The 12,854-nt window shown below is 45.8% G+C and overlaps 1 protein-coding gene and 1 long non-coding RNA gene across 2 annotated transcripts; one reads left to right on the top strand and one right to left on the bottom strand.

Annotated features, from left to right (window-relative positions):
• The first annotated feature begins 3,024 nt into the window (after positions 1–3,024).
• Positions 3,025–5,606, top strand: LOC120865802. Its single transcript, XR_005721509.1, has 3 exons — positions 3,025–3,783; positions 4,239–4,367; positions 5,423–5,606. It is a non-coding gene; the product is annotated as an uncharacterized LOC120865802 (long non-coding RNA).
• A 760-nt stretch (positions 5,607–6,366) lies between these two features.
• CLDN23 (claudin 23) lies at positions 6,367–10,388 on the bottom strand. Its single transcript, XM_040243190.1, has one exon. The coding sequence runs from the start codon at positions 9,255–9,257 to the stop codon at positions 8,376–8,378; it is 882 nt and encodes a 293-aa protein (XP_040099124.1). The 5' UTR covers positions 9,258–10,388; the 3' UTR covers positions 6,367–8,375.
• Positions 10,389–12,854: the final 2,466 nt, after the last annotated feature.

The raw sequence follows: 12,854 nt of genomic DNA, 5'->3' as shown, positions 1-12,854 counted from the left end.
GTTCCAGAGTGATGTTGTTGCCTTTTTTTTGAGGCCAGCTCTTGAAACTATGGCAGCTTATGTCATGGCTTACAGTCTGGTCATCATGTACTTAACTTCTTCCACCTGGTGGGGGCTTTAGTGTCTATAATAGTAAATACTAATACATTTTTCCTTAATCAATTCAGTTCAGTTGCTCAGTCGTGTCCGACTCTGCGACCCCATGGACTGCATCACACCAGGAGTGATGTCCATCACCAATTCCCAGAGTTTACTCAAATTCATGTCCATCAAGTCAGTGAGGCCATCCAACCATCTCATCCTCTGTCATCCCCTTCTCCCACCTTCAATCTTTCCCAGCATCAGGGTCTTTTTAAATGAGTCAGTTCTTCGTATCAGGTGGCCAAAGTATTGGAGTTTCAGCTTCAGCATCAGTCCTTTCAATGAATATTCTGGACTGATTTCCTTTAGGATTGACTGGTTGGATCTTCTTGCTGTCCAAGGGACTCTCAAGAGTCTTCTCCAACACCACAGTTCAAAAATATCAGTTCTTTGGTGCTCAGCTTTCTTTATGGTCCAACTCATAAACATGTATACATGACTACTGGAAAAACCATAGCTTTGACTAGACAGACTTTTGCGCTTAAAGCAAATATACAATGTATGTTTAGTAGGCTACAAGCAGGCTGTTTCAGTTAACCTAAAGTTCAAATTAAATCATCTATGAGCCAGAATGACTTCCCTATACCTCAATATGTGAAAATTTCTTCCATCATTTCCCCCTTTTAATTGAAAATCTCTCCATAGAAAGCACTGATAATATATTTTTCCAGCATTGCCAGAACGGCTTAGTTGCTGCTCTGGGTCCATTCATGTCCCTGGGTGCTAGGCCTACATTTTGTTTATATATTGGCCCAGTTATCCATGTTGGATTCTGAAACTAGACACACAGAGGTATTGACACAAAGGGTCTTTGGACCAGAAGTCATCTCAACTAGTTTGTGTCTGCTAGGGAAACATGCAAACACTACTTAGATCCCAACACCTCTTTGTGCCAATACCTCTGCGTGTCTTCCTGCATCACAGCTTTATTCATACCCACATAAGGAATCAAAGGAGTTGAATCTGTGATGGGACACAGGTAACAAAGCGGGAATATGGTCTAAAGTTCAACAGCAACAACCTTGGGCAAATGACTTAACCGTGAAACTGTTACCCCAGAGATAAAAAAAATAGGATTAACAGAACCTACATCAGACCATTTGGATACTGAATTAAAACACAAAAATGCCTGCTTAGCCTAGTACCTGAGACTGATAACATGAGCCTAAATCATAATAAACACAACTTGACTTGGAAGATTTCTTGCTTGTATCTTTTCTAGACTATTTATACTTAGTTTCTTGCAGCATGAATTTGCAGAGGATGCTAAGCACAAAGAGAAGTCCTAGGCTTATTACTGGGGGTGTGGTGCATAAAACAAATGGTGCTTTGCAGTCAAGTATAAAAATTCCCAAGTACAGATCCATCTGACCTGACCTGGAGACACTCGCTGGGGCTCCCCTTCCTCAAGGCTAGGCGACACACGGAGCATCATCAGATTGCCTCTGGGGCTCAGCTATACTTGAGAGAACCCATCTTCACCCCACAGTACCCTAGACCCCTCTTATCCACAGGGTCAGTCTCACGCTTCTCTTGCCACCTAGCCCAAGAGCCGTCCTCACTGCTAAGTCTGCCCTTGGCAAGGCTCTGCCTCTACCTGTGCAAAAGTGACTCAAAAGCTCCAGATACAGAACCTGACACAAAAACACCCAGATTGAAAGCCTGCAGAGACGAGGTACGATGGAATTCTCCCTTTCTGAACGTGCTGAGGCCGCTGTCTTGGCTCCTTAGACCTTAGGCCTCCAGCAGACTCGCAGGGCTGTGTCCTGGGTGGGTCAGTCTGCGTCGCAGGCTCTGTTGGAATGGTACGCTCAGCCTCCCTCCTGCTCTGCAGACCTGTTTCGTGTTTGGGCCCCAGGAATACCCCCTGCTTGCTATTCCTGGGAAAAAGGGAGCTGACTACAGCTGAACTGTCACATATGCACTCTTTCCACCCTGACTACTCTTATTATATCTTTCCTGTCTTTGGTCCTTTATGAATGTATGCCTATTATCCCATCTGAACGTACTTTAACACATCCTATTGCGCTTTCTCTATTCAAGAATTCACAAAATATCTGACTGTCCTTTTCACCAGAAAGGCTTAACTTTATGAACAATATTTAAAACTTTACACTTAATTTCTAACTATCCCATCCCCTAAATTGATTGTAATATGTCCATTTCACGACCTTATCTATTTGCAGCAATGGGCATGTTATGAAGCAACTTCTAGTGGGATCATCTCCACATTAATTTCTCAATTCCTCTACAGCTGATAAATGGAGCAGTAAACCTGTGGAGGAAGGAAATTCTGCATTTCATTATAGAAACTCAACCTCTATAACTGGTAAATAGGTTTGAGTTTTCTTCTGGAAGAAAAAAAGAGCTTTGGAAAAGTTCATGGTTTTATGCTTTAGGCTCCAAGGGCCCTACACAAAACTTGACCTCTTGTGTCTACTGCTAGCAATTAAAGAGTTAAATTAAGAATTTATACTGTTGTTCCTTGGTATCCATGAAGAATTGGTTCCAGGATCCTCATGGATACCAAAATCCAAGATGCTCAAGGCCCTTACAGCCAGCCCTCTGTATCCACGGGTTCTGCACTGAAAATTCTCCATTTGCATTTGGCTGAATCCATGGATGGAGAACCTACAGATACAGAAAGTAGACAGTGCTTATTCTCTTTAGGAAACAAACAAATTAGTGGACAAGGGGCTTCCCTTGAAGCTCCATTGGTAAAGAGTCTGCCTGCAGTGCAGGAGACCTGGGTTCAATCCCTGGATTGGGACGATCCCCTGGAGGAGGAAATGGCAACCCACTCCAGTATTCTGGCCTGGAGGATCCCATGGAGAGAGGAACCTCGAAGTCTACAGTCCACGGGGTTGCAAGAGTCAGACATGACTTAGCTACTAAACCACCACCACCATGAACAATGATGAGTGTGCTGTTCTAAGTTCCTCCTATTTTAATTGTTGACAGGCTTTGGCAATTCAGAGAAACTGAGAACCAGAATATGGAGTTTGTTGCTTTCAGGCCAGTTACTAATTTTATGTGCCAGTCAGCTTCCCCAAGTCTCACTGTTCAGATTTCACATCTCTTCTTCCAGCCTCCCCTAGTTTGTAACCTTCACTCAGAATATTTAGATTTGGGAAGACCTTCTGATAACATCTAATCCAGTCTTCCCGGTTATGCAGCTCAAGAAATTGAAATCCAGCAAGGGCAAGACGGAGGCTATTATTAGGGAACATATTATTACCCACATTCTAGAAAAATGGCAGTGACTTGTTCAGTTTCCACAGCTGAGTGGTGAGTGGCAGCGATTTGGGAGGCAACCATGGTGGGTGGGGAGGAGTGCAAGGGCCATTTGTCCCATGGATGGCCAGGGAGTGTGGCATACTGGACAAGAATGTGGTAGAGCTGCACTTAACTCTGTCCCCTGGTGACTCAAGCCCTCTGGTCAGTACTGTCTCCCCTCACCCCACCCCCCACCCAGCCTTGTCTATATTATCCTTTATTTGTACAAATTAAAACCTTGTTTTCCTGTGCTCAGCCCTGCTTTGTGCTCAGTTCTACTTCATAAAGACTTGCTGCAGGAGGTCATTTTATTGTCTTCAGTGAAAAAAGCAGCAGAATGTGGGCAGAATTTGGGGGGAAGATGGGGTAAGAATTCCACTTAAGTTTTTACTTGAAATATTGACTGAGGGAGTTCCTGGTGGTTCAGTGCTTAGGACTCTGTGCTCTCATTGCTGAGGGCCCAGGTTCAATTCCTGGTCGGGGAACCAACATATGGCATGGTGCAGCCAAACTTAAAAGGAAGAACTATTGATTGAGTTCCTTATTCCCCTCCCTTCCCAGCAGGAGAAAGATCTCATCTGTAGTGTCTTGGGGGTAGAGGATGCATGGGTTGTGCTGATCTTTGTAAGGCAATCATAAAGATTCACAAGGCTGCTCTCACGGCCCCTCCCTTGGGTTTTGGGCCAGTGGCCTCAGGCCACTAATTACTTTCCACATACATATTAAGTTGCGTATGACAACTTGAGGAAAGCACTTGGGTACAGAAAGGGCTTTTAGAGGTGACTTTTAAATTAATTTATAATTTAATTATTTGCTAACAGGCTCTGAAGAACTGGTAGTACCCATTCTAGGATTACAAATATAAATAGAAGCCGTCCATGCCCCACCTTCAATTTAGAGATGAGATGAGAAAGTACACCAAGAGAAGCACACATCTGAACATTTAAATGGTATGTTCAAAGATGACACCTCTAAGCTGATGGGGAAAAGCAGTTTAGAGTATGTGTGTGGGAGAAAGTGATGAGGGTGAAAGCCTAAGCCTTGGCCAAGTCATGAATGGAATTTAAAACTGAAGCATAGGTAAGGAACTTGCTGAGACTCTTAAAGATGAGTTACGGCTCTTCATTTTAGGAAGGTCGGAGTGAAGACGTGAGATGAGGTGAGATGAGTGTTGGGAGAGCGAGCCTGGTTATCACCCATTCCCGTCACTTCAGGGATGTGATGAGGCTCTGAGGCTAAAAGACCTTTCTCTGACTGCTGCACTATGGGCTTGTCTATACACTGGCAGAATAGAACGTTCTTCACCTGCTATTCATATATCAAATTGTTCATATTTGACTCTGAAAATGTTCTATGCTACAGATCGAATCCAGACTGTGTTCCCTCCTTAAATAAGCTACTAGACCAGAAGAGGTCCTTGGGTTCTCTCAGTTGGTCCCCCCAACTTCGTCCTGTCCTTACCACCCCCATCTAGGGTGAAGGAAAAGTAAAGCATGGTATCGTGATCACTATGCCAACCTGTTTTCACTAACATTTCTTTACTGGAAACTTGGAGTTTCCTGTTCTCTCTGATGCCCAATCTTTTCTCTCAGTTCTCTGCTCAAGCTCCCCTTCTTCACAATCACCTTTCTTAAAATATTGCCTTTTTTCTCCAGGCTTTGACCTTGGTTTGTTATTCTTCATTTTCCTTGCACATCTTTCTCATGCTAGAGTATGAACGTTCTACAAAGGCCAGGCCTGGAATAAATTTGCTTTCCAAGGCAGTCAAAGATGTGCTGACAGGATGACAGGTGCCCCCAAACTTACAAATGATCTAGACCATGAAAATAAGAGTGGTTGCTGAAGCATTGTTGACGCACCTGCCAGAGCCTCAGCAAGGGATCAACAGCATGTGTGCCCTAAACCCCACCCCTCCTTAGTGAGGGTGGGTGTCTGGATCAGAGCCTGACTGGCAGAGGGGCAGAGCAGGGGCTGTGTTAACATAGGGCATGCTCTATTTTCACAGATTCCTCACTCCTCCAGGCAGAGCTTGAGCAATCTTGGGAGGACTTCACCTCATAAATGGGGACACATACTCTGTATGTCATTAGGATTATTAAAAGCAAATCCTCACAACAATGTCCACATGGTCAAAGCTGTGGTTTTTCCAGTGGTCATATATAGATGTGAAAACTGGACCATAAAGAAGTCTGAGCGCCAAAGATTGATGCTTTTGAACTGGGGTGCTGGAGAAGACTCTTGAGAGTCCCTTGGACTGCAAGGAAATCAAACCAGTCAATCCTAAAGGAGATCAACCCTGAACATTCACTGGAAGGACTGATGCTGAATCTGAAGCTCCAATACTTTGGCCACCTGATGAGAAAAGCCAACTCATTGGAAAAGACCCTGATGCTGGGAAAGATTGAAGGTAAGAGGAGAACGGGATGACAAAGGATAAGATGGTTGGATGGCATCAATGAATCAATGGACATGAGTTTGCACAAACTCTGGGAGACAGTGAAGGACAGGGAAGCCTGGCAGGCTGCAGACCAAGGGGTCTCAAAGAGTTGGACAGGACTTAAGCGACTTAACAACAACACAACAATTAAAGCAACTATACTTCAATTTTAAAAAAAGTCTAATGAAGAAAAAAGTGAATCGTGATGGTGTGTCAGAGGTGTGAAGGGCTTGAGGCCAGGAGGCAGTACTATTTCACATTAGAGTCTCACTGGGGTGGTGTAGCTCCTTGGTTAGGTGGATATTAGGTTTAGGGAAAGGACTTATCCACGATAGCAAGTCCTGAGGCTCCAGCCTCCTCCAGCATCATGAGTCTCAAGTCTATTGTCATTTTTTTACTGCTCTAACACAGCATGACTCTCAGGTCCAACCCAAATCCTGCCCCGATGCAGGGAGGCTCTTTCCATGTTGTCTTGAATATTTTTTTTAATAGTACAAAGAAGTCTGGTTTTCTTAAAGACAGTTTTCATTTTATTCCTGTGGATGAAGCAAAAACGGAGTTCTAACTCAGCAGCAAATCTTAATCACAAAGAAGTGTTTTGGATATAAGCCAGAGGAGAGTGGCCAGGCAGGGAAAAGTAAAATCACACTAAGTACTAGTACTGATTGTTTTTTACCAAGGCTTCTCTAGAAACACTGGAATTACGATGCAGGCAAGAGGCAGATTCGGTACTTGCCAGAAACTCAGTATCTTTATGGTGTCTGCCTGTTCCTGACTTCTCAGGTGCCCAATTACTACCTTTTGAGCTGTCAGCTGAAAAAAGTAGGATTGCATTTCTCTAGTCTGGCTTGATTCCCTAAATCAAGTCCCCAAACTCATCTAGGCAATAGTTCTCAAAGATCTGATTACATGCTGCCAGTCGAGATTGAAATTTGAGTGAGGCACAGTCCCAAGGAAAGCCATGCAGCCCCAAGGGGGGCCTGTGAAACGGCAGCATTGGCATCTCCTGGGAGCTAGTTAGGAAATCAGTTTCAGGCCTCACTCCAGACCTACTGAATCAGAATTTGCATTTGAAAAAGATTCCCCAGTGATATACCGGCACACTCAAGCTTGGTTGCAAAAAGAAACAGGTGACTCCAGTACAAAATGGCAAAGAAAATGAATCTGCATTATCCCTTCCACTGCTAACACTCTGCACGTGCTGCTGAGTTAGTTCTATTATAGCTGTGTTGTCAGTGTTTCCTGAGTTGAATGCTCCTACCTCTGAATTGGCTACCATTCAGTTCAGTTCAAGACAGCCCTTCAATCCACCACTCAGAATTGGAGCCAGCCCTGCTGGAGATTTAGTCCCGCTCATTGTACACATAGCTGCCTACCTGTGATTTTAGGCAGCACTGTTACAAGAGGAAAAGATTTCTAGTCTCACCTCATGTGGAAACTGGTGCTTCTAGTTTTTTCAACAATAGATTTGGCTTTGCACAGAAAACAGCATGAACCTGAAAGTAAAGCAATCAGAGTGAAGGGGCCCATTGGCTACTTTAAAGCAATCAGAGTGAAGGGGCCCATTGGCTACTTTTAGTAATCTTACGCTAAGAGGTGCAAAGATGTGAGTGCTAGATTTCAGCCTGTGTAGGCAGCCAGGAAATTGTTACTAATGAAAGCTTAACCTTCCAAAGGTTGTGCTGGAGACAAATGGTTCTGTGAGTATAGTGAAACTCTTGCTCTCAAATTTTATTTATAAATAAGAGATATATACACATGTACATTAGCCTAATGAGATTAACAGGTTCCATTTTGTTCCAAATATTTAATATATAGCTCTTTATGGCCAGTGTGAGGTAGCCAAGAAATAGAACAATACAGCATTAGTCCCTTCATTCTCCTTCTGGCGTCTAGAAGAGAAACTCTGGAGTGAGTGATAAAAGGATAAATCCTCTTTATACCTGAGGAAATGTAAATATGAGTTAATCGGGTTACTTCGTTCCATTAGAGTCACTAAAGCTGCTGGTATTTACATGGCTCTATGTTTACTGTAAGAGCCTCCTTCAAATATAACCAGAAACATACTAGTCTCTTGACAGTTTGCATGAAAATGAATTACACAGTGGGGGGAAATTAATAATAATTATACTGATCCAAGGTTCATAGGCATTTCAGAATATTGTTGTTTCAAGGTGTTAAACCGGTTTTGAGCCTCCATTTGCTTATTTTGACATTATTATCAACAGATGCAAAGTCACTCTTTCTACGTCTCCAGCTAAAAGTACGAAATGCCTGTCTCTCCAGAAGAGGGCCTTGATTCCTCTGGGGAGGAACACTAAACTCTTTAAAAAGAAAATCAAACCCAACCTGAACCAAGAGTCCAAGGGATCTAGTTTGGCCAAAGGAAAGGAAGATGGCCCTCCAAACCAGTTACAGGAATGTGTCCCAGGGTCTGACTCCGAACCAGGTGTTTTCAGCGGAAAGGGAAAGTTGGATCCTGGTAAGACAGGCCTGGGCCAGAGCAGGCTGGGGGTGCCGCCTACACGTCCGAGTCGCAGGGCAGCGTGCTGCTGCAGGGCCGAGTGCTGCGGGAAGACCCGCCGGGTTCGGAGTTTGGAGCCTTCTCCCCGTCAAGCACGTCCACCGGGTTGCTGTAAGCTTTGGGTGGGGGCCGGGGCATCGGGAAGCCGGCCTTGCGCTGGCTGGCGGCGCCCAGCTGATCAGGCCGCGGCCGGTGCTGGCCATCACTATAGTACTTGATGGCCGGCGTGAGTGCGGGCTCTGGCCCGTCGACGTACACGGTGCTAATGCTGCTGCGGCGCGCGCTGCTGGAGGGCGCCTTGCGGCAGCTGTCACAGCGCTCGGCGCACCAGGGCGCGAAGCTGAGCGCCAGCGAGAAGCCGCCCAGCAGCAGCAGGCAGCTGCCCAGGTAGCCCAGCACCAAGCTGTAGCCGACCTGCACCGTGACCGGGCTGGGTTGGGCCGGCAGGACGGTGCGATCCGCCAAGAAGTGGTTGTACCAGGAGACTGGGATGAGGCTCAAGAGGCCCGCGGTGAAGAGCACGACGCCCGAGAAGCCGGCCAGCGCGAAGTGGGGCTCGTCTCTCCAGCAGCGCACGCCGAGCGTCGCCAGCAGCAGCCCCAGGCCCGTGACGGCCAGCGACGTGACCATCAGTCCCCGCGCCACGCGCACCGGCTCGGCGGCGAAGTAGCCGAGGTCGTCCTGCTGGCCGCACTGGCGCTGGCGACTGCTCTGCTCGCGGCACATGTCCCACAGGCCCTGGTACAGCACCAGGTCCAGCGGCTGGTCGAGGAAGCCCTCCACCAGCCTCCAGCCGGGCGTCAGCGTGCTGGTCAGGTTGAGTAACAGCCCACAGGGCGCGAGCACCATGCCCAGCGTCATCACCACCGGCGTCCGCATCCTGGGTGGCGCACCTGCCGCAGGCTGGCGATCTCTAGCCCTCGCGCCCGCAGAGAGCGCTCCGGGCTCCAGCTCCCTGAAGTCCGGACGCTCGCCACCGCCGCCACGCCCGCGCTCCTGCACTCGGTTCTCCTCCGGCCGCTCTTTGTCTCCAGCGCAGGACTGTCCGTTCTCGGCCGCGCGTCCCTAGTTTGCTCCGAGCGTCCCAGCCGCTCCGCCCTGCCTCTCTCCCGGCCGCCTGATCGAAACCAGTTCTAGGGCGAGTCTGATCGAAACCACAGTCGGAGGTGGGGACGCAGCAGCAGCCGTGGCCCAACCCGTTCGGGTGGGAGGGGCGGGAGGGCCGGGAGCGGCGAGCCGGAAACTGCAGAGGCCCCTCTGGGACGAACCGAGCAAAGGTCGCCCCGCCCCTGCCCCTCCGCTGGGCCCGCCGGCAGAGGGCGGGGAAGGAAAGGGGCGGCGCCACCTGGACAGCCCGGCGCACCTGGCCCGGCGCTGGGCAGGTTCCTGCTTCTCAGCGACTAAAGCTTTTCTCCGGTCCCTGACGGTCCACCGTGCACCTGTAGCCTGACTTCCCTCCACTCCCGCCAAGAGATCCCCCGAAGTTTTGCGCTGTTAGCTTGCAGCCACTCGTGGCCAAATGGATGGAACCTCCCGGGGTGCGCTGGGCAGGTGTGCACCGAGGGTCCACTCGGTCGAGCAGTGTGTCCCAGAGTGTTGCACTTGTGTATTTTGTTTCATTTGCTTAAAAAACATGTCATACTCCGGATTAACCTTGATACAAAAGAATCAAAGCGAGTGTTTCTGGGATGAAGAGTTACTGAGGATTTTACTTTCTTATTTTTTAGTCTCTTGAAAGATTTTGAAACTGACCCCCCCCCCAAAAAAAAAACCACCACCACCACCACAACAACAACAAAACCCAAAAAAACAAGAGGGGTGTGTGTGTCCTGCCTAGCACAGTTTTTTGGTTTGTCTAATTCTATACACAAAGAGGCTTCTCTGGTGGCTCAGAGGGTAAAGCGTCTGTCTACAATGTGGGAGACCTGGGCTGGATCCCTGGGTCAGAAAGATCCCCTGGAGACGGAAATGGCAACTCACTCCAGTACTCTTGCCTGGAAAATCCCATGGATGGAGAAGCCTGGTCCATGGGGTTGCAAAGAGTCCAACGACTGACCGACTTCACTTTCACTTAACTCTATAGGGTCCTGAGACTTTGTCCTTGAGCTGTTTCAGTTCAGTTCAGTCACTCTTGCAGAAAACCTGTAGTGTCGCAGGTGATTTTTGTCCGTAGTAGTGCAAATTAGTTTGTCAGTAGAATGTTAATGATTATTACCCAATAGATATAGACCTGTTTGGCATTGATTTGCAAATTTACTGTAGCAGGCCAGCTTGCCTATATATATACATGTGCACCCCTTGCACTGGCCTTCAAATCGGTTGTAACATCATACTGGTTTCTGTAATAAGTTAAATAAAATCTTTGACACTCATTCATTTTATATTTGTGTGAGAATCATGATTTCACATTTTCCTAAAAATTATTCTTTAACGTTTTCCTCATTTTCTGTATTTCTTACAATGGAAGTGTGTTAACCTTTACAATTGGTTAAAATTATTTCTAAAAAGGCAAAGTTAAGCACTGGTTTGAAGAAATTTTGAACATTCTAGGAGTGGACAATACCAAGGATGGGTCCTTTGTTTTTTTGAAAATTTTTAAATTCAAAAAATTGTGGTCATATATACATAAACATGGAATTTACCATTTTAACCATTTTAAGCATACGATTTATTGGAATTAAGTATACTTATGTTATTCTACCATTCCCATCATCCATCTCCTGAATTTTTTCATTTCTCCAAACTGAAACTATTCGTTTGTCAGTAACTCCCCAACCCAACCAATAAATTACGAACAACCAACCCTCCTACCCCTAGCCTGGGGAAACTGCCATTTTACTTTCTGTCTTGACGAGTTTGAATCCTCTAGATATTTCATGCAAAAGGAATCATGCAGGATTTATGACTGGCTTATTTTTCTTAGCATAATGGTTTCATGGTTCACCCATGCTCATAAGCATGTGTCAGAATTCCTTTCTTTTTTAAGGCTGAATAGTCCATCACAGGTATGGACCACATTTTGTTCATCCATTCAGCCTGTGATGCACACTTTGGTTGCTTCCACTGTTTGGCTCCTGCAAATGATCCTGCTATGAATAAGGGTATAGCAATATCTCTTAGAATCCCTGCTTTCAGTTCTCCAGAAGTGGAATTGCTGGATCATATGGTAACTCTATTTTCAACTTTTTTGAAGAAATACTTTGCTGGTTTTCACAGTAGCTGCATCATTTTACATTCCCACCAACAGCACACAACGGTTACAGTTTCTCCAATTATCCCCTCACCTCCTCACACCACAACTCAGGAAGACTGGATTTCTCTTTTCTTTCCCCTGGCCTGTTGTGCTCCCTTTTGTCTCTAGACCCGGGTATATGCTCTTTTCTTTTCCTAAAGTCCTACCTGCCAATTCCCAAATCCAGTGCATCTCTCAGATCTTTGCTTAAATGCCATTTTCTCTGGGAAAGCTTCTCTATCCCATGGATTAACTCTTCCTATTGGACTTCCATATACACCCTCTTCTATTGTAACACCTGTCACAATTCTTTATTACTTGAATCATCTAGTTGTCCAGGACAAGGATAAATTCTTTGAGGGCAGGCGTATTGTTGTTTGGTTCCACCATAAAATCTATCCTGATGGCCTGGCCCGAAGCAGTCATTCAACAAACCCATTTTCTCTTTTTCCCCTCTGTGTCCTTTCACATAGTATCCACACAATTCTCTTACAGATGGCTGCCTGGTCAAAATAAACTGTTAATGCATTTTAGTAAAGTTGTTTATTATTTGAAAGTGTTTTTTTTTTTTTTCCAGCATAGAAAACAATGAGATTTAGGGTAATTCCAATATTTATGACACACACACACAAAAAGTGTAGCCCTGTGTGGGTGACTTTCTATAGTAGTAAAAGATGTTTGCATTAAGCACAGCATCTGATACTAGACCTGGGCTCTTTTGTTCCCTGTGCCTCTGAGTTCATCGCAAGGCTGAGTGAAAGACAAAGGATGAATCACTGTGCGCAAGGATGAATTATTTCTGAGATTAGTAACTGCTGTGTAAAATGATCCTCAGGCCCTAGAATAGCTTTCTTTTCTGCAAAGGGGCCTATGGTAAGACAGGAATCTGTTTATGGTGCCCTGTGGACAGAGCAGCCTGGTGGGCTACAGTTCATGGGGTCAAAAAAGAGTCGGACACAATTAGCAACTAAATAGCAATAACAAAGATTCCCAGGGGACCAATGTTGGTCCCTTGTTAGCCTACACAGGCTGGGTCTCATTGCAAATTTGGGGAGCAAAGATCAGTATGCCATTATGAGGTATCCTCAGAATTCCTTTATCAGTCTTTATATTTCACTCTGTCCACATATTAAGACCCTGTTAATATGTTAGTCTTCCAATGGCAAATCCAGTTCAGCAGGTCATAGAATAAAAATTAAACTATGAAAAAAAAATTAAACTCTGATCATCCTCTAGTTTTAAAT

This window comes from Oryx dammah, unplaced genomic scaffold (genome assembly GCF_014754425.2).
Source record: "Oryx dammah isolate SB20612 unplaced genomic scaffold, SCBI_Odam_1.1 HiC_scaffold_7, whole genome shotgun sequence".
NCBI classification, from domain to species: Eukaryota; Metazoa; Chordata; class Mammalia; order Artiodactyla; family Bovidae; genus Oryx; species Oryx dammah.
This window is presented reverse-complemented; position numbering and strand designations above follow the sequence as displayed.